The following is a 22,345-nucleotide window of genomic DNA, read 5'->3' as shown; positions in this document are numbered from 1 at the left end:
GCCCAGTGAATTAGCAGGAGAAAAACAAGAAGGTAAAGGCATCCACTTCAAGGGGATTCATGAACGTCCGGTGGAGAGTGAGTCAGAGCTGGAGGTGCGAGTTCACTGGACCTTCATGTGGGCTGGATTGTGGGTGGGGCTTTCAAAGATAAACTTTGAAGCCAGGTGACCTTGTCTTTGAGAACTAATGAGAGGCTAGACCAGAGCAGGGACAAGAGGGCCCAGAACCAGGAGCCGACCTCCCAGGAGAGAGGTGACAAGGTATGTCTGCACTTGACTCTGAGCTAAAGATGCTGAGAAAGGACTGTGTCCAGAGAAGGGAGGGGGACTCCCTCCTCTGTGTGTCCAGAGGCATTACAGAGACTGCCCTCACCCCGAGTCTAGACTGAGGCAAGAAAGCACTTTGACCTGAATGGGGCTGCCTTTTGACATTTCTAATTCCTGCAGCCTCCCCTATGATGGTTATGAACTGGGGTGATAAGGGTTATATCTTCTGGCTTGGGCCAGCAAATGACTCATCTTCACGGCCCATGGAGCCTTAGGCTTGGTTGCGGTGGGTACAGAAGGAAAGGGCTCCTTGCCTGGCACTAGCATCTAGCGGGTCCCTGCCATATGCCAGATGCTGGGCTAAGAGATGTGGATGACTTTTCACATGTAATCCTCACATCATTGGCTCTGCCTGGGAAGGCGGCACCAGCCATTCACTCGACTGACGAAAAGCACTGATGGCTCATCAGTGATGCATCAGAAATGCTCTTTGTCTAAAAATTCTTTTTCACTGGAGTCTGGTTTATTTACAGTGTTGTGTTAGTTTCAGGTGTGAAGCAAAGTGACTCAGTTATATATTTACATATATCCGTCATTTGTAGCTACTTTTCCCATATAGGTTATTACAGGGTATTCAGTAGAGTTCCCTGTGCTATACAGTAGGTCTTTATTACTTATCTATTTTATAAATTATATGCAGAGATGATGCTGTTAAAGTGCTGCACTCAATATGCCAGCAAATTTGGAAAACTCAGAAGTGGAGACAGGAATGGAAAAGGTCAGTTTTCATTCCATCCCAAGGAAAGGCAATGCCAAAGGGTGTTCAGAATACCGCACATTTGCACTCATCTCACACGCTAGCAAAGTAATGGCTCAAACTTCTCCAAGCCAGCCTTCAAAGGTACATGAACCAAGAACTTCCAGATGTTGAAGCTGGATATAGAGAAGGCAGAGGAACCAGACATCAAATTGCTAACATCCACTGGATCATCAAAAAAGCCAGAGAGTTCCAGAAAAACATATACTTCTGCTTTATTGACTATGCCAAAGCCTTTGACTATATGGATCACAACAAACTGTGGGAAATTCTTCAAGAGATGGGAATACCAGACCACCTGACCTGCCTCCTGAGAAATCTGTATGCAGGTCAAGAAGCAATAGTTAGAACTGGACATGGAACATCAGACTGGTTTTAAATTTTGAAAGGAGTACTGCAAGGCTGTATATTGTCACCCTGCTTATTTACTTATATACAGAATACATCAGGAGAAGCACTGGGCTGGATGAAGCACAAGCTGGAATCAGATTTCTGGGAGAAATATCAATAACCTCAGATATGCAGATGATACCACCTTATGACAGAAAGCAAAGAGGAACTAAAAAGCCTCCTGATGAAAATTAAAGAGTAGAGTGAAAAAGTTAGCTTAGAACTCAACATTCAGAAAACTAAGATCATGGCATCCAGTCCCATCACTTCATGGTAAATTCATGGGGAAACAGTGGAAACAGTGACAGACTTTATTGTTTGGGCTCCAAAATCACCGCAGATGGTGACTGCAGCCATGAAATTCAAAGACGCTTACTCCTTGGAAGAAAAGCTATGACCAACTTAGACAGCATATTAAAAAGCAGAGATATTACTTTGTCAACAAAGGTGTGTCTAGTCAAAGCTATGGTTTTTCCAGTTGTCGTCACAGATGTGAGAGTTAGACAATAAAGAAGGCTAAGCACTGAAGGACTGATGCTTTTGAACTGTGGTGTTGGAGAAGACTCTTGAGAGTTCCTTGGACTGTGAGGAGATCCAACCAGTCCATCCTAAAGGAAATCAGTCCTGAATATTCACTGGAAGGACTGATGCTGAAGCTGAAACTCCAATACTTTGGTCACCTGATGTGAAGAACTGACTCATTGGAAAAGACCCTGATGCTGGGGAAAATTGAAGGCAGGAGGAGAAGGGGACGACAGAGGAGGAGATAGTTGGATGGTGTCACCAACTCGATGGACATGAGTTTGAGTAAGCTCTGAGAGTTGGTGATGGACAGGGAGGCCTGGTGTGCTGCAGTCCATGAGGTCACAAACAGTTGGACATGACTGAACGACTGAACTGAACTGATTAATATATATTTGTATTTTTATATATTTTATATGAAGTTTATATATTATATCTATATATATCTATTTTTAAATGGCTTCCTAGGTGGCGCTAATGGTAAAGAACCCACCTGCCAATTCAGGAGACATGAGCTGTGACAGTCGCTCAGTCGTGTCCGACTCTTTGCGACCCCATGGGCTATTCAGTCCATGGAATTCTCCAGGCCAGAATACTGGAGTGGGTAGCCATTCCCTTCTCCAGGGTATCTTCCAAACCCACAGATCGAACCCAGGTCTCCCACATTGTAGGTGGATTCTTTACTGTCTGAGTCAACCAGGAAGCCCAAGAATACTGGAGTAGGTAGCCTATCCCTTCTCCAGCAGATCTGCCCGACCCAGGAATCAAATGGGTCTTCTGCATTCTTTACCAATGGTAGATTCTTTACCAACTGAGCTACCAAGGGCCAAGAGACATGGGTGCGATTGCTGGGTCTGGAAGATCCCCATGGACAGAGGAGCCTAGCAGGCTACGGTCCATGGAGTCAGACACAAGAGAAGCGACTTAATACACACATAGTTTATATACTTTATATTTTATATATAGTAGCATGTGTATGTCAATCCCAATCTCCCAATTTATCCCTCTCCACTCCCTTACACCCTGGAAATCATAAGTTTGTACTCTATGTTTGTAACTCTATTTTGTATTTGTTTTGTGGATAAGATCATTTGTACCCTTTTTAAAAAATATTTCACTTATAAGCAATATCATAGGATACTTGTCTCTCTCTGTCTGACTTCATGTGGTCTGATAATCTCTAGGTCCATCTAGAAACACTCTGGATTCTGGGTGGTAGTAGCCCACGAGGTGTCTGGTCTGCACTCATGCAGGCTCGGAGCCCACTGTGCTATTTTTGCTTTAATTTTTCAGAGGAGGAAACTGAGGTCCCAAGAGGTCAGGAAGTCCCACTCACCCAGCTGCAGAGCCTGAAGGGGAGCTGTGTCCTCCCAAGCTCCAACCCCTCCACTTCCCTATTGCTGCCCTTCCAGACCCTCCCGGGCCCTAGTTTCATTCAAGGGGCGAGCTTGGCTCAGGCTTCCTGTGGCTCATTCTGATTCAGCAAGACTGTGGAGCGAACTAGGCAGATTGCTTCCTGACTCATGAGAGACAACATCCTAACTAGGTCAAGGCTGGGCCTGCACACCGGGAGCAGGTGAGTGGGCGGAGAGGTCCCTGCCTCCTGTAGGTGTTTATAGGCACGAGCTCGACAGAGGCGGCCTTGAGGCTCCAGGTGAGGCTGGAGGATACGAGAGTTGCCCTGTTCTAGAAGCTAGGTCCCCACGGCCTCTGCTCACACCCCTGTCTTCCCACCCAGATCCTTGGGATCCAAATTGGAACACACTCCTCGAGGCACGACTTTCTCAACTAGTTGATCCACCTGTTTCTTTGTTGGCATAAGTCAGAGCTCTTCTGTACCAGGTAATCGTGGAGTGAGGGTGGGATTCTTGGGGATGCTGAAGGCCATGGTGATTTTAAAGATCCGGCTAGCTCATGGCCCCTCAACCCTTAGATAACAGCATCTGCTCTGTTCTCAGGGTGTCCAGAGGACATGTCAGATGGGGAACATGGGAAGAAGGCTCATCTCAGGAGAGCCCCTAATTCTGCCCATGATTTATCGATGGTCTGAACTTGCAGATCGATGCTCAGTGGCAGGGTGTGGAGAGATGTCCTCTCATTTTGGGTTGGGAATCCTGGCAAGCTGGACCTGAGCAAAAGTGTTGGGGTCCTCTGGAAGTGTGGTCTTTTTAGGAGAGGCTGCCCAAGCTTCAGGCTCCTGCCCCACTGCCTGGCTCTGCCAGTGTTGTTGGCAGATGAGGTGCCTACAGCTGCCTGTTTTGGAGAGAGGCATTATTTCAACATGGTAGCCAGGAGCAAATGTTCCACCCCAACCTGCCCCAAAGTCAAGGCTCTTCCTCTGGGAAGGCTGCAGGGTCCTCTCTCCTGCTCCTCAGATTTACTGGCTCTCATTGTTTTGGGCTCCCGGAGGGCAGGGACTAGGACCCATCTGTTCACCTGTTTCTTGGCACACAGAAGGGACACACAGGATTTATAAACTGTGAAAGCATCTTCTGAAAGTGGGCAAGTGAATGCTGGTGACGGGGCCCCTGGATCTGGATGGTGCCTGTGAGGTTGTGTTCCCAATGGGAGAGGGAGAGAGGCAGGCAGGGATCCTCTACTGCTGGCCTTTTTCTGAGCAAGGCTTTCAGGCCTCAGAGTCCCGGCTCTATGTCTTTTGCTGGGCAGTCCCAGTGGTTAGGGCTGCAGGTTCTGGAATCCAGCAGAGCCAGGCCAAATCCACCCGCTGCCTCCCTGCTCTACTTCTCAGCATCCCCGCTTCTGAGATGCCACGTGGAGACAAGTGAGTGTCAGTTATAAGATGTTTTTCTCTGGGCTCAGCACCCACAAGGCCACAAACTGCAGCAGCTGCTGTAGCTTCAGGTGGGACTTTCTGAATCGCTGCTATGCCTCTATTTTTGACCTCTGAAACGGCGGCTTCTTGAAGTTCAACCGTCGAACACTGCCCTCTCTCTGATTGCCTGATGCCATGGGTCAGACTGGGTTGTGCTGAAGACCTTCCCCTCCCCCAGGAGTCAGGTCCTTGTTCAGCCCCCTCCCTGGAGACAGCGGGACCACGAGACACCCCTACAGCTCCCTTCTTGCCAGGTGGGGAGAGTACCTAGGAAGGTGGATTTTTACCCAAAGATGCACATAGCTCAGTTGGTAAAGACTCTGCCTACAATGCAGGAAACCCTGGTTTGATTCCTGGGTTGGGAAGATCTGCTAGAGAAGGGTTAGGCTACCCATCCCAGTATTCTTGGGCTTCCCTTGTGGCTCAGCTGGTAAAGAATCCAGCTGTAATGAGGGAGACCTGGGTTCGAACCCTGGTTTGGGAAGATCCCCTGGAGAAGGGAAAGGCTACCCACTTCAGTACTCTGGCCTGGAACAGTCCATGGACAGTATAGTCCATGAGGTCTCAAAGAGTCAGACACAACTGAGCAACTTTCAATTTCACTGTTTTTCACACACCTCTTAGGAGTGGACCTACCACCAGATTCTGAGTTTTTGACTGCTGATTCAGTTCTCTTCCCACTAGGCCAGTTGGAGGTCGCTGCTAGTTTGGAGATAGAAGAGGGTCCAGTGGGCCAGCTAACTACGTGAGGCATCACTGGAAATGTCATGAGATGCAGGGAGATGGCATTTTCCAGAACTCCTCTTGGAGGCAGTATTGCACGGGGTTAGAAGTGTTTTTAGCTCCAGCTCAGACACTGGAGGGTTGAGTGAACTCGGTTTCCCCATCTGTACAATGGGATGATAATAGTGTCTATGTCATGGGGATGTCATGAGGATTAAATGAATGGATAGTTGTAATTTGTATTGTAAGCAATAGAGTCTGTAGATAAAATTTACAAAACATTTAAAAGTTATTGTAGGGTACTTAAAGAATGTCTAGCACTTTGGAAGAGCCACTGAAGTATTTGCTGTTATTATTACAAAGATGTTTGGGAGCTGGTGTTGCTGGTGGGTGTGTGTGTTTGGGCCCTCACTGAGTGGCTGAGGATGGAGAAGAATTCTTAAGCAGACGCTGGGGTTCCCCTTTTCCTCCCCACTCCCCTGTCCTGTGCCAGGGCATATACATGCTCAGTCTGACTCTTTGCAACCCCACAGACTATAGCCCTCTAGGTTCCTCTGTCCGTGGAGTTTTCCGGGCAAGAATACTGGAGTGAGTTGCCACTGCCTACTCCAGGGGGTCTTCCTAGCCCAGGGATCAAAGCCATCTCTTGCACTGACAGGTGGATTCTTTACCACTAGTGCCACCTGGGAAGCCCCATCCTGTGCCAGCTTTGGTTCTACGTACACACATGACACATGCTTACACCAGCAGCCCATAGGGGCTGGAGTGAGCATGTATCCACAGCCTTCCCACTCCACGTCAACATCTCTCACACAGGGGCGTCATCGTCAGCCTCACAGGTTTTACAGTACAAGGCATTTGTGGGCATTTGTGAGGTCACATAAGGCTATCCTTGTCAGGTCCTTGGACAGGTCTCAGCCCTAGTGATGACTGTTTGGTTTGGGGCAATAATAATAACCCACTCATCCCTGCTAGAACAGAAACTTCACAAGGCTGGGATCTCTGTTTCATCCACGAAGCATCCCAAGTTCCTGACACAAGGCAAGAACACAATACAGTTTTGCAATATGAATGAATCAATTGTCCCCGCCCTACAGGAGATTAGGGTCTGAAAGAGGAACCCAGAAAACAGTCACAGAGGCTGCGGAAATCAGTTCAGACTACTTTAAACTGGACATGCTCAACTCCTCCCCAATTTGACCAGATGGTCAGTACTGAAATCAGATTCATTATATTCTTTGCAACAGAAGCTCTATACAGTCAGCAAAAACAAGACTGGGAGCTGACTGTGGCTTAGATCATGAACTCCTTATTGAAAAATTCAGATTAAAATTGAAGAAAGTAGGGAAAACCACTAGACCATTCAGATATGACCTAAATCAAATCTCTCACAATTTATACAGTGGAAGTGACAAATAGATTCAAGGGATTAGATCTGATAGACAGAGTGCCTGAAGAACTATGGATGGAGGTTTGTAACATTGTACAGGAGGCTGTGATCAAAACCATTCCCAAGAAAAAGAAATGCAAAAAGGCAAAATGGTTGTCTGAAGAGGCCTTACAAATAGCTGAGAAAAGAAGAGAAGCAAAAGGCAAAGGGGAAAAGAAAAGATACATCCATCTGAATGCAGAGTTCCAAAGAATAGCAAGGAGAGATACGAAAACCTTCCTAACTGATCAGTGCAAAGAAACAGAGGAAAACATGGGAATGGGAAAGACTAGAGATACCAAGGGAACATTTCATGCAAAGAGGGGCACAATAAAGGGCAGAAATAGTGGGGACCTAACAGAAGCAGAAGATGTTAAGAAGAGGTGACAAGAATACACAGAAGAACTGTACAAAAAAGATCTGAATGACCCAGATAACCACAATGGTGTGTTCACCCACCTAGAGCCAGACATCCTGGAGTGCAAAGTCAAGCAGGCCTTAGGAAACATCACTAATAACAAAGCTAGTGGAGATGATGTAATTCCAGCTGAGCTATTTCAGATCCTAAAAGATGATGCTGTGAAAGTGCTGCACTCAATATGCCAGCAAATTTGGAAAACTCAGCAGTGGCCACAGGACTGAAAAAGGTCTGTTTTCATTTCAATCCCAAAGAAAGGCAATGCCAAAGAATGTTCAAACTACCGCACAATTGTGCTCATCTCACACACTAGTAAAGAAAGGTTCAAAATTTTCCAAGCCAGGCTTCAACAGTACATGCACTGAGAAATTTCCAGATGTTCAAGCTGGACTTAGAGAAGCAGAGGAACCAAAGATCAAATTGCCAACACCTGTTGGATCATAGAAAAGCAAGCAAGAGAATTCCGTAAAAACATCTGCTTCTGCTTCACTGACTAGGCTAAAGCCTTTGACTGTGTAGATCACAACAGACTGCAGAAAATTCTTAAAGAGATGGGAATACCAGACTGCTTTTACTTGCCTCCTGAGAAATCTGTATGCAGGTCAAGAAGTAACAGTTAGATCTGGACATGGAACAACATACTGGCTCAAAATTGGAAAAGGAGTACATCAAGGCTGTATATGGTTACCCTGCTAATTTAACTTATATACAGAGTACATCATGTAAAATGCTGGGCTGGATAAAGCACTAGCTGGAATCAAGATTTCTGGGAAAATATCAATAACCTCAGATAAGCAGATGATATCACCCTTATGGCAGAAAGCAAAGAGGAACTAAAGAGCTTCTTGATGAAAGTGAAAGAAGAGATTGAAAATTTTGGCTTAAAACTCAGCATTCAAAAAACAAAGATGATGGCATCTGGTCCCATCACTTCATGGCAGATAGATGAGGAAACAATGGAAACAGTGATGGACTTTATTTTGTGGGGATGCAAAATCACTGCAGATGGTGACTGCAGCCATGATATTAAAAGATGCTCGCTCCTTGGAAGAAAAGCTATGACCAACCTAAAGAGCATATTAACAAGCAGAGACATTCCTTTACCAAAAAAGGTCCATCTAGTCAAAGCTACGGTTTTTCCAGTAGTCGTATATGGATATGAGAGTTGGACAATAAAAAAAGCTGAGCGCTGAAGAATTGATGCTTTTAACTGTGGTGTTGGAAAGACTCTTGAGAGTCCCTTGGGCAGCAAGGAGATCAAAGCAATCAATCCTAAAGGAAATCAGTCACTGGAAGGACTGATGCTGAAGCTGAAGCTCCAATACTTTGGCCACCTGATGCGAAGAACTGAAAAACTGACTTAATGGTAAAGACTCTGATGCTGGGAAAGATTGAAGGCAGGAGGAGAAGGGGACGACAGAGGATGAGATGGTTGGATGGCATCACCAACTCAATGGACATGCATTTGAGCAAGCTCCAGGAGTTGGTGGTAGACAGAGAAGCCCAGCACGCTGCACTCTATGGGCTCACAAAGAGTCGGACATAACTGAGCAACTGAACTGAACTGTAAAGGGTGTGCAGAGGAGGCCATTTGACTCAGACCTCACCTTGCTTCCTACTTCCCTCCCCAGACTCACATCACAGGTGGGACTCCCCAGAAAGCAAGCTCTAATGCAGAATGTTTATAGGGGAACCTCCTGGGGTCAGTCCCATTGAAAGGAAGGGAGGATGGTGGGGCTTGTGCAGAGGGAGAAGCTGGGCTGAGAATCTGAAGGACGCTCTGGCTCAGCCCATGGGGAGCCCTGGAGCTGGGATGCTTTAGAGCATCAGTCAGGACAAGGGGATCAGGTCTGTAGATTCTGGGCAGGCCAGTCATCAGAATCAGTCCTTCCTGCAGTGTGACCAGGAGGAAGCTCTTTTCAGCCCCCTGAAGGGGCCCCAGGTGGCCCAGCACCAATGGAGTTCACGTCATTCGCGGTCACCAAGTTCCCTTTGGCCCTGGCCACCCTTTTCGTCTGTGTTAGTCACACAGGCAGGTCTGTAGCCATGGACTGTAGCCTATGGCCCATCCATGGAGTTCTCCAGGCAAGAATACTGGAGCGGGTTGCCATTGCCTCCTCTGGGGATCTTCCTGAGTCAGGGATTGAACCTGCGTCTTCTGCATTGCAGGCAGATTCTTTACCATCTGAGCCACCAGGGAAGCCACGCTTTTTAGCCAAATGCTTTTTTTTTTTTTAATTTTTTAAGATTTTTTTCAATGCAGCCATTTTTCAAGTCTTTATTGAACTTGTTACAATATTGGAGGCAGCTATTTAGTCCCTAGGTTGTGTCTGACTTTTGTGACCCCATGAACTGTAGCCCACCAGGCTCCTCTGTCCATGGGGATTCTCCAGGCAAGAATACTGGAGTGGGTTGCCATTTCCTTCTCCAGGGATCTTCCTGAATCCAGGGATTGAACCCAGGTCTCCTGCACTGCAGGCAGATTCTTTACCAACTGAGCCATAGGGAAGCCCATATTACAATATTGCCTCTGTATTTTTTTTTATGTGTTGGGTTTTTGGACATGAGGCATGTGGGATCTCAGCTCCCTGATCAGCAATTGAACTGCACTGTCTGTATTGGAAGGCAAAGTCGCAATCACGGGACCACCAGGAAACTTCCTAATATGTTTATTTGTTGACTTTTTATTTCCGCCTTCATGGCATGTGGGATCTTAGTTCCCTGGCCAGGGATCGAACCTGTGCCCCGTGCAGTGGAATCGTGGAATCTTAGCCACTAGACCACCAGGGAAGACCCCTGAAATGCTTCTTCTTAAGTTTCATTTTCTTGTCGCTATTGGAGGATCCCTTGAGCTTTTCCAAATAGCTGTTCCTAACACCTCATGGACAGAGGTGCTGCCAGATTCCATAGGAGGGAGATGAGGGTGAGGGAACAGGGGCTTGGCGAGTAATAATGGGGGATGAACCCTGTGTGGGAGGGGAACAGGCCCCCAGTGTGGTCGGCTGGCCCGAGGGGTGAGCTGCACCTGCCTGGGAGGGAGGCTCTGGCGCATCTCAGGAGGGGACTGCCAGGGACTCATCTTCGCTTCCTGTGTCCCCTTCCAGCGCCATGGTGTCCTGCCCTGTCCTGCAGAGGGAGAGGGTGTTCCAGTCGGGAGCCCTCGTCTACAGGATCCCAGCTCTGCTCTACCTGCCTCAGCAGAAGACCCTGCTGGCCTTTGCAGAAGAGCGGACGAGCAAGAAGGATGAGCATGCCAAGCTCATTGTCCTGCGCAGGGGAAGCTACGACACGTCCACCCGCCAGGTCCAGGTAAGGCCGGACAAGGGTACCGCCGCTCTGCTGGGCATATGGGGACCAGCCCACCCTTAGATGGCTGAGGTCTGGGGGCCAGAAGGCTCGAGGACCCACCAGCGATGGACAGAGAAGGTACCCCCCAGTGATTGCCTGGATCTCACACGGGTTCACCCAGAGCAAGTTTGGCTGGCCTGGTGGCATCTGCTTTGGTACAAGTCAGCGGGGGAAACTGGTTTTGGAAAGATTCCCCTACATCCTTGATTTGCTGAGGGAAGACCAGCTCAGCATCACCTACCTGGGAGGCAGTTCACCCTCCGAGCAAAATTAACCTGGGGTGGGTGGTTGGGGCAATTGCTTGGGTCCTGAAGTTCCAGCATGTAGATAAGTAATTCTGATGAAGACCCCCAAGGCTGGCTTATCACATATGAAGGATTTAATATTGTTATTATCTTAACTGTGCGGTCATTGTTCCCTTGTAGTTGCTTAGAGCATGGGTTTGAAGCAGAGGGACCTGGGTTCGTGTCCCGGTTCCACGGCTAACCAGAAGTACGGCCTTGGGAGGCTCATCTACCTTATCTCAGTACTATCTGTGCCCCAGGAGTTAGAGGTTAGGATTAAATAAGACCATGCATGGGTGTTACACCCTTAACACGTGTCTGCCCTTAGACTCACTCACTGGGGGATGGTTGTTGAGTAATAGGAGCTTCCGTGCTAGTGGTAAAGAACCCGCCTGCCAGTGCAGGAGACACAGGGATGCCGGTTTGATCCCTGGGTCAGGAAGATCCCCTGGAGGAGGGCATGGCTACCCACTCCACTGTTCTTGCTTTAATGAGCAGGGATAGACAGCAGAGTGGCAGCATCTATGACAGAGACTCAGGGACTATGGAAGCTCACTGAGTCCTAGGGTCATGGTGCTACCCCCTGGCAGACCGCATTAATCGAGTAATGTTATGCCCAGAGTCCGAGTCCCCAAAACTGAGAGAATAAGACGTCCACAGCAACGCAAAAGCATGAAAGGGTTTTATTTCTAGCTCGAGCTAGGGCTCCCGCCACATCCAACGCAGTGGAGTGGAGCAAGGAGCCCCGAGCCCAGATTTACAGCAGCATTTATAGGTTTTAGAACAGAGAGTTGGCAAGGGCTGATTGGCTGCAGGAGTTTCCTAGTATTTACTAATTGGCTAATCTTTATTGGCTGCAGGGGTTTCCTGGTATTTACTAATTGGCTATTGGCTGCAGGGGGATGTCTTTTACGTCCTGATAAACTCAAACCAGGTTACGGGGAGTATGCTGATTAGACAAGTCCTGGCATCCGCGGGGATGACCTCACTGGGCAATGACTCAGCCTTTCCCGTGAGTCCTACCTTAGTCCCTGAAGCCTATCATGGCGTTTGTTAGGTCCCAACAGTATGATGTATAAAAGATGGGAGGTGATTGTCACGCTCGGTCCCACCCTGGCAGACCGTTGGTTATTCCTAAGGCTTTGCTTTTCAAGAAGGGGAAGCTGGATGGAGCTGTTAAGTTGAAGGATCCAGGACAGAGCTGGGCAGGGCTGGTGCCCCAAGCATCTTTGTACTTGAGGTCTAGCACGTCATGGGTGCCCTGGATGGGTGCTAGAGGGATTGGGTGGGGTTGGGTCATCTTGCAGGCAGTGAGGTGGAGCCCTGGCTCCCGCTCTGGGAAGTGTTGTGAGGGTGAATGAACACTAGACCAAGAATTCTCCCCCACGACCCCTCATGCTAACTCACCTGCCCCCAGAGCGCCCCCCCTTGCCACGGTCACAGGCCCTCTTCAGGCTGTGCTTCTCCTCCTCTCCTCTCCCACAGTGGCACTCACAGGAGGCGGTTTCCCAAGCCCAGCTGGAGGGCCACCGGTCCATGAACCCAAGCCCCCTGTATGACGAGGCCACGGGCACCATTTTCCTCTTCTTCATCGCCATCCCCGGACAGATGTCGGAGCATCACCAGCTTCAGACCAGGGTCAATGCGACACGGCTGTGTCAGGTCACCAGCCCAGACCACGGCAGGTCCTGGAGCCCCCCTACCGACCTCACGGACTCTGTCATTGCCTCAGCCCACAAGGACTGGGCCACGTTCGCGGTAGGCCCTGGGCACTGCCTGCAGCTGAGCAATCCGACACGGAGCCTGGTGGTGCCAGCCTATGCTTACCGCAGCCACTGCTGCCTGAAGGCGCCTTCCCCCTCTGCCTTCTGCTTGGTCAGCCACAACCACGGGCGCACATGGGCGAGAGGGAGCTTTGTGGGCCAGGACACCCTGGAGTGCCAGGTGGCTGAAGTCAGAGATGGGCAACAGAGGGTGGTGTATCTGAACGCGAGGAGCCCCCACCGAGCCAGGGTCCAGGCCCAGAGCGCCAACAACGGCCTGGATTTCAAGGAGACTCAATGGGTGCAGAAGCTGGTGGAGCCCCCCCACGGCTGCCAAGGGAGCATCGTCAGCTTCCCCAGCCCCAACGTGGGCTCTGAACCCCCAGACTGGTGGCTGCTCTACACCCACCCGACTGACCCGCGGCAGAGATCCAACCTGGGCGTGTACCTCAACCGGTGGTCCCCTGCGCCTGCAACCTGGTCAGAGCCCACCCTGCTGGCCCCCGGCAGCTGTGCTTACTCAGACCTGCAGAGCATGGGCACCGGCCCTGATGGGTCCCCCCTGTTTGGGTGTTTGTATGAATCGGACGATTACATGGAGATCGTCTTTGTCATGTTCACCCTGCAACAAGCCTTCCCAGCTGAGTTTTTGCTGCAGTGAGTGGTGAGCCTGCTGGGTGCTGCCCACGAGGGCTTTGCCCACCAAGGGGCTGGGGGTTCTCTTCTGCCCAAGCCCCTCTGGACTGGGGAGGCCACCTCTTGCTTCCCTCTGTTGAACATGTGATCAAAAGGGTGCCTAGCGTGTGTCTGCCACTGGGCTCCTTTCCTCTGTTGTCTCAGCCTCCCTGTAGGATTCTATTTTCAGCCCAGCAACTGAAGGAACCTGGCTTCTTGGGGCCCCTGGGGTCAGCCTGGAGGTTTGCTGCAGGTCTCCATGAATTGTCTAGTCCCCCCATTTCTCCTTAGCTCATCACGTTCCTGGGCACAGGCTGGGACAAAGATGCAAATTAGCAGAGACGTGTGTGTACGTTTGTGTGTCTGTGTGCGTCTCTCTGTGTATTCTCAATGATTTAGAGCAGGGACCATGAACACGGCCTTGCAAGGAGGTAAGGCAGGGTCTGGGAAAAGTAAGCTGGCTTATATTTTTGTGTAAGTTTCCCAGGGCTGCTGTAAAAAAGTACCACCAACTTAGTGGCTTAAAAGAACAGAAAATTACTCTCTCACAGTTCCGGAGGCTAAAAGCCACAAATCAAGGTGTTCACAGGGCTGTGCTCCCCCCAAGGGAGCACGGGGCACATCCTTCCCTGCCTCGTCCAGGAGCCCAGGCCTCCCTTAGCTCGTGGCTGCATCACTTTCAGGTCTGCCTCCGTCTTCCCATAGCCCTCTCCTCCTTCCTCTCTGCTTTCTCTTCTGTATCTTTTAAGGACACTTAGGGCCCACCTGGACAATCCAGAATGACCCTTCATTTAACTACATCTGCAAGGACTGTTTTCCAAATAATGTCACATTCACAGCTATGGTTTTTCCAGTAGTCAGGTACGGATGTGAGAGCTGGACCATAAAGAAGGCTGAGCACTGAAGAACTGATGCTTTCAAATTGTGGTACTGGAGAAGACTCTTGAGAGTCCCTTGGACTGCAAGGAGATCAAACCAGTCAGTCCTAAAGGAAATCAACCCTGAATATTCATTGGAAGGACTGATGCTGAAGCTTTAATACTTTGGCCACCTGATGGGAAGAGCCAACTCGTTGGAAAAGACCCTGATACTGCAAAAGATTTAGGGCAAGAGGAGAAGGGAGTGGCAAAGGATGAGATGGTTGGATGGCATCATTGACTCAATGTACATGAGTTTGAGCAACTCTGGGTGATAGTGGAGGACAGAGAAGCCTGGCGTGCTGCAGTCCATGGAGTCACAAAGAGTTGGATACAACTTAGCGACTAAAGCCCCATCAATGAAAACAACAAAAACCCCAATACAAAAAGTTTAAGAAAAAATTGCTCTCTTAAACACTCTCCTTTCACAGAGGTCATGCAGTTGCATGCTAAGTGCTTTACTCGTGTCTGACATGAGTTTGAGCAAACTCCAGGAGATGGGGAAGGACAGGGGAGGCCTGGCGTGCTGCAGCTCATGGGGTTGCAAACAGTTGGAACCGACTCTGCGACTGATTGACAGCACAGCAGCAAAGAAGGAACAGCTACACACAGCAGCGCGGCTGATTTTCAGACACTGTGTGAGTGAAAGACTGACTCGAAAGAGTGCACTCTTTGTGATTTTATGAATATGAAATTCGAGAACAGACTAAACCAATCTTCCAAATGAATCAGGAGTGGCCAGCTCTGTGGAAGAGAGCTGTTCACTAAAAATGGGCTGCTGCTGCTGCTGCTAAGTCGCTTCAGTCGTGTCCGACTCTGTGCGACCCCATAGGCGGCAGCGCACCAGGCTCCTCTGTCCCTGGGACTCTCCAGGCAAGAACACTGGAGCGAGTTGCCATTTCCTTCTCCAATGCATGAAAGTGAAAAGTGAAAGTGAAGTTGCTCAGTCGTGTCCGACTCTTAGTGACCTCATGGACTGCAGCCTACCAGGCTCCTCCGTCCATGGGATTTTCCAGACAAGAGTACTGGAGTGGGGTGCCATGGGCTAGAAGGAGACTTCTGGGTGCTGGAGACCTTCTCTTGCTCGATCTAGTGCTGGTAAGGTGAGTGATTCCATGTGTTAAAAAGAGTGAGCTGTGAGCACAAGGCAAGGTTTGTGCACCTCACTCTGTATGTGTTATAGCTCAATAATAAAATAAACACTGAACTGGACAGTAGATTTGTTAGTTAAACCTCCACATCGATATATTGTGTAGGGTTGTAAAACTTTGGAAGTGAATATTTTTAATTAAAAAATTGGGGGCGGACTGAATATTATTAATGAACTTTTTGGGGGAATAATTTTAGATTTGCAGAAAAGTTACAAAGATAGAACAGTGTTCCCGAACACCCTACACCCAGTCTCCCCTAATATTGTCATCTTATGTAACTGGTACATTTGTCAAAACGAAGAGGCTTTGCTGGTACATTACTATTAACTAAACCTCTGGACTTCATTCAGATTTCTCTAGTTTTTTCACCGAAGTCCCTTTTCTGTTCTGGGATCCAATCCAGGATACATTCAGTGAAACTGAATTTTTACTGTAATTTGTGTCCTTAGACACACACACACACACACACACACGTGAATGTGTGCCTGCTAAGTCACTTCAGTAGTGTCCAACTCTTTGCGACGCTATGGGCTGTAGCCAGCCAGGCTCCTCTGTCCATGGGATTCTCCAGGCAAGAGTACTGGAGTGGGTTGCCATGCCCTCCTCCAGGGGATCTTCCTGACCCAGGGATCAAACCCACATCTCTTATGTCTCCTGCATTGGCAGGCAAGTTCTTTTCCCCTAGCACTACCTGGGAAGCCCGCACACAAACATACACACACACACACACACACACACACACACACGCAAATACTCCTTCCAGCAGGCCCCTTCCCTCCTCCGAACTTACCCTAAAAAATAAAAGTAGCTCAGTCGTGTCCGACTCTTTGCGACCCCATGGACGGCATAGTCCATGGAATTCTCCAGGCCAGAATACTGGAGTGGCTAGCCTTTCCCTTCTCCAGCAGATCTTCCCAACCCAGGAATCGAACTGGGGTCTCCTGCATCACAGGCAGATTCTTTACCAAGGGAGCTATCAGGAAAGCCCACTTGACAAGCAAATGAACAAACAAACCAGCGCAGAGAAGTGAGCTTCAGGCCTGGACGCCTGGGGTGGGAATGCTAGAAGCAGTTCAGACTCTGAAGCCTGGGGAAGGGGGCCCTTAATTCGATCACACAGCCACAAGGGGGGTGTGCCACATGGGGGTTATCCCACTAGCAGGGCCCAGATACGGCAGGGAGCGGGGAGCCTGGCCTCTCCCATACCTGCCTCAGCACAGGCAGGGAGACCTGGGACTCCAGGCTTGGGAGCCCCCTTGGCCCTGGGATCAACTCAGAGCTGCTACCACGCACCTCAGCTCTGTCTGTCCGCACGCCCCTTTTAACTGTCTGGTCGGGTGGACTTCCCTGGTGGCTCAGCTGGTAAAGAATCTGCCTGCAATGTGGGAGACCTGAGCTCGATCCCTGGGTTGGGAAGATCTCCTGGAGAAAGGAAAGGCTACCCAGTCCAGTCTTCTGACCTGCAGAATTCCATGGACTATATAATCCATGGGGTTGCAAAGAGTCAGACACGACTGAGCGACTTACACGTTCACTTTCACTTTCTGGTGTGACCTTTCCACCTGTGATGGTCATGGGAGCCTTTCCACATCTATGTCCTGGCTTCTAGCAACAGCAACCGAGGCCTGGACTCCTGGGGCCTGGGGACAAGCTCCTGGAAGCCACAGAAAATGGGATTCTGGAGCTGGGGAGTGGACATGGCTGCTGGCATACCTGCCCCTGGGGAGGGGGCACCAAGGCCCTGTGACAAGGCCGGTATGGTAGGCTGAATATTGACCCCTAAAAATGTCCACCTCCTTGTCCCTAGAACCTGTGATTGTGGCCTTACGTGGCTACAGGGACTTTGCAGATGGGGTTAAGTTGGGGATCTTGAGACAGGAAGGTCATCCTAGGTGAGCCGGGGGTTGGAGAATGTAGACGTGATGACCCGGGTCTGTAGCACCGGGAGGCAGGGGAAGGAGGGCTGACCTCAGACAGAGAGGATGTGATGCTGAAAGTCAACGCTGCACTGCTGGCTTCGAAGCTGCAAGGAGCCACAAGCCACGGAGGGCAAGCAGTGTAGCTCTGGGGGCTGGAGAAGCAAGGAAGGACCCTGGAGGGGGCGTGGCCATGCCCCTACCTTGACGTCAGCCTGCAAAACTGATTCCAGGCTTGTGCCCTTCATAACTGGAGGAGAACGGCTTGCATGCACTCTGTCGTGCCCAGCTCTTTGTGACCCCGTGGACTGTAGCCCACCAGGCTCCTCTGTCCATGGGATTCTCCAGGCAAGAATCCTGGAGAGGGCTGCCATTTCCTTTCCTGGGGGATCTTCCCGACCCGGGGATCGGACCCACGTCACTCAAGTCTCTTGCAGGCAGATTCTCTACCACCGAGCCGCCTGGGGATCCCAGAGGGGAATAAGCGCGTATAGTTTTAAGCCACCAAGTGGGTGGGGGTTTGTTACAGTGACAATAAGAAGCCAACTCGACTCTGCTCTTCTTGCCTCAGCAGCTGAGAAGGGAGACCAAGGGTGGTGAGGGGAGAGGTTGCTTCTGCACTCAACTCTGAGCGTGACAAGCACATCCCGGGACACCTCAAGGTCACAGTGCCCCCCAACATACAGAAAGTGAGAAGCTAGGAAAGGGATCATTTCTGTTGTGTTTGCTGGTGTTGTTCAGTCCCTAAGTCAGTCCTTGCGACCCCATGGACTGCAGCGCACCAGGCTTCCCTGTCCTTCACTATCTCCCGCAGTTTGCTCAAACTCATGTCTATTGAGTCAGTGATGCCATCCAACCATCTCATCCTCGGCCACATTTCTGTCATGTCCTCATGTAATTCCTCTCTTTGGCCCATCCTGATATCTGATGACTCAAGGGAGGAGAAAGGGGAGTGTTGACGCCTAACTTCCCTCTTGTCACAACCTTTCCTGCGACGCCAGAATCCCCCCATCCATCCTGGGGAACCCAGGCCTTCCTGATCTGAAAGGACTCCATCTTCCAAACCTCAGGAGAGGGTGGATAGACTATGCTACCATGGCAACCTTCTAGCCCCCCAGCCAGCCCTAAGGGACCTGGGCCATGTCCTAAGGGTTACGGTCTGTGGGCAAGGGGTTAGTGCCCAGGACCCTTCCTGACCTATTAAATGTGGAATTGGCTGTAGCCTTCCAGGCTCCTTTGTCCCTGGGATTCTCCAGGCAAGAATACTGGAGTGGGTTGCCATTTCCCTCTCCAGGGGAATCTTCCCGACCCAGGGATCGAACCCACATCGCTTATGTCTCCTGCGTTGGTAGGTAGGCTCTTTACCACTGGCACCACGTGGGAAGCCTATATTGAATGTACCAGTATCCTGAGAATCCTTAGCCCCACCTGGGTCCTTCTATTCTTGGTCAAATAGGATCGATGGAGCCCCACTGCACCCTGCACCATCTCTACAGCCCCTGCCTCTCTGATGGAGGCAGGCTTCCTGAGGACTGGGGACCTCCCTGAATGGGCAGAGCCCACCAGATACCTATTGTCCAGAGACCAGAGCTCAGAAACACAATCAGAGCCTAGAAGTCAGCACTCTTGTCACTATGAGAACCCCTGGGACAGGGTCATCATTTCCAAAATGTCCCCACTTATTTCCCCTCTTTGTTCTGGAAGTTCTGGAGTTTCTTTGGTGGCTTAGTCAGTAAAGAATCTGCCTGCAATGCGTTCGACCTGGGTTCAATTCCTAGGTTGGGAAAATCTCCTGTAGAAGGAAACAGCTACCCACTCCAGAACTCTTACCTGGAGAATTCCATGGACAGAAGAGCCTGGTGGGCAACACTCCATGAGGTCTGCAAGAGTCGGACACGATTGAGTGACTGAACTGTCTTTGTTCTGCCCAAACAGCTGATAGCTCACGGGAACTGATTGAAGAGCTGAAAACTACATGCGGTGGTCTCTCCTGTGACCACACGCACTGCTGACACTTTGCAGAATGGGTCCCCGAAGGACCCAGGAATGGATCATGGTCGGTGACGTGGCCAAGGCCCCCTTTCCCACACCACCCACTCCAGGTGCCAAGAGTTTGGTTTGCTTCCCTGGGATGGCTAAGGCCGCTGTTATACAGCGGAGTGTTTTTAGTGTCAGCCATGGAGTAGCTGATGTTCTGGGAGCTGGGGATTCCCTGTAACAAGACAGAGCCCCTGTCCTCAAGAAACCTAAACCTCATGGGAGCAAGTGGATGATAAACATGTAAGCAACTTAGAGCAAATTGTAACTCTGTTCAAGTTAGCGATAAAGAGATTGTAAATGTGGTCAGAGCTTCCCTGACGGCTCAGTGATAAAGAGCTTGCCAGCCAATGCAGGAGACGTGGGTTTAATCCCTGGGTCAGGAGGAGCAGCTGGAGATGGGAATGGCAACCCACTCAAGTGTTCTCGCCTGAGACGTCTCATGAACAGAGAGGCTTGGTGGGCTACTATCCATGAGGCCATAAAAAAGTCAGACATGACTTAGCAACTACATAACAAGAAGATAAGAGGAGGTGACACTTGAACGGAGGCCCTGGAGAAACAACAACACACTTTGTTCCCCTCAACGAAGAATAGCCGTGGACCCAGCACCTCACCAGCGTCCAACTGGCAGCTGGCCCCCAGGACCCCAGTCTCTCTGGCCTTCCCCTGGTGTTGCCTTTGGGGTCCACATCGTGGGTTTCCACCTGCCGTGTATATAGGGCAGAGGTTCCCATGGTATGGTCCTCAGAGAAAGAGCGTCACCTGTAGAGCCGTGAGAAATGCAAACCCTTAGGTCCTGCTGAATCCGATAGACCTTCTGAATCTGAAACTCTGGGGGCGGCCGGGAGCGCCCAGCAAGCTGGCTTTTAACAAGCCCTCCAGATGATTCAGACGTGTGCGGAAGTTTGACAACTTGAAGAAACCCTGGAATAGAACCCAACCTGTTCAGTACTTTGTTCAAGATGCAGGAAGATCCTCTAGGCTCTGCAATCTCCCTTGCCACCCTGGTGGTCTTCCTGATACAAACAGGCCTGGTGGGATTTAAGGCCTGGCCCCCAGATGAGGGTGGTTGATGAGGGTGGAAAGAAAGGTTGGCAAAGCTCCTCCTTACCCTGGCTTCCGCTCTGCTTTCAGAGGAGAAGGTATGGCCGGGCACACCTGTCTAACTTGGTCAGAGTGATCAGAAAAGGATGTTCTCTGGGCCTGGAAGGAAAGTCCATGGGGTCTCAATGAACCTTCCTTAGGGGCAGCAGGTGTGCAGCCCACTCATGTGCTGCCAGCCTCTTAAACTGTGCCCTCCTGTGTCAGCTGTGGTCCACCCCACCCTGGCTCAACTAACACCCTTCCTCTGTCGCAAATCCTGAGCTACACTTCTGGGTACTTTGCAGGTAAGTCTGGTCCATCCTTGGCCATTCTACAGCTTAGGTATACATTCCTACTTAACATAACCTAACAGAAAGGTTGACAGTGAATTTTTTGCTAGATTCTAAAGCCACGAAGCTACTTAGACAGCTCCTTCAGCTTTTGTGCACATAGGCTGTCCATCTGGGCAGCCCTCCTGCCCTTGACCAGTCTACCTCCGGCCTTTGTTCCTTTAACACACATGTGTGCCAGGTGCACAAGATCACGGGACATGAACGCAACGAAGTCAGCCACTGGACAGCCTGTCTCATGACAGTGGACGCTGTCTGAAATTTGTCAAGGCCAAAAATGAAAAGGCTGGGAGAGTCAGTCATCTTTTAGTGTGGTCTACCATGCCATGGCAGAATCTGCCTCCTCCCAAGAGTTTTAATCATGCCAAAGCCACACACACATGCAAACACACCTGTGCGTACACACATACACCCATGCATGCACAGTGCACCCACACACACATACCCATGCACACACACATGTACCCATGTATGCACACACATGTACCCATGCACACACACACATGCACCTGTGCACAGACACACCCATGCATGCACACATGCACGCACACCTGTGCATGCACACCCGCACCCATGCACACCCATGCACCCATGCATGGTCACACATACACACCCGTGCACAGACACACATGCACACACACGTACCCATGCATGGTCACACACATGCACCCGTGCACACACACATCCGTGCACACACGTGCCCTCGTGCACATGCACCCGTGCGCACACACCCCTGCACACATATACACACATGCACACACACACACACGCACCCATGCATGGTCGCGCACACACACCCATGCACAGGCACACATGCACACACACATGCACCCATGCATGGTCGCACACATGTACCCGTGCACACACACACATGCACATACACCCGTACACACACATGCACCTGTGCACACACATCCGTGCACACTCATGCACCTGTGCATGCACACATGCACACACACGTACCCATGCACACACACACATGCACATACTCATGCACCCATATGCAGACGCTCATGCAGTTTCCTCTCCTCTCCTCCCCCAGGGACCATGGTGACTTCCTCAAGACCACACAGCCAGCCACCTGGAGACAAGGCCAGCAGAGTAATTGGGTTTTCTGAGCCCAAAACAACGTTTGCACATCTGTTCCAAGTTGTCTCCTTCATCTCTTCCTGAACATCCAACAAGTTCAAAGAGATTCATGTGTGTGGATTTGGGGACATGGAGTTCTGCTTGGCCCATCTCCAGAACCTGTGTCCTTGACTCTGGGCACCGTGCTGCCTTCCGGGGCATTCCCTCCTAGCCTCACCAGAATGGGTGGAGAGGGAGCCAGATGTCAGCCCTGGTGTTCGGACTTGCCAGCCTGGTGTGCCTCAGAAAGTGGCGATTCATGCAGAGCTAGGAGGAGCTGGAGAGCTCAGA

The 22,345-nt window shown here is 50.3% G+C and overlaps 1 protein-coding gene across 2 annotated transcripts; it reads left to right on the top strand.

The window, feature by feature from the left end:
- Positions 203-14,396, top strand: NEU2 (neuraminidase 2). Of its 2 annotated transcripts, none has more exons than XM_005678741.3 (3): positions 203-261; positions 10,504-10,708; positions 12,517-14,396. In XM_005678741.3, the coding sequence occupies exons 2-3, from the start codon at positions 10,508-10,510 to the stop codon at positions 13,453-13,455; spliced, it is 1,140 nt and encodes a 379-aa protein (XP_005678798.2). In that variant the 5' UTR covers positions 203-261; positions 10,504-10,507; the 3' UTR covers positions 13,456-14,396. The 2 variants fall into 2 exon arrangements, with proteins under 2 accessions (XP_005678798.2, XP_013818474.2); XM_013963020.2 differs by lacking the exon at positions 203-261 and adding an exon at positions 3,640-3,838.

Source organism: Capra hircus, chromosome 3 (assembly GCF_001704415.2).
Source record: "Capra hircus breed San Clemente chromosome 3, ASM170441v1, whole genome shotgun sequence".
Lineage (NCBI taxonomy): Eukaryota > Metazoa > Chordata > Mammalia > Artiodactyla > Bovidae > Capra > Capra hircus.
This window is presented reverse-complemented; position numbering and strand designations above follow the sequence as displayed.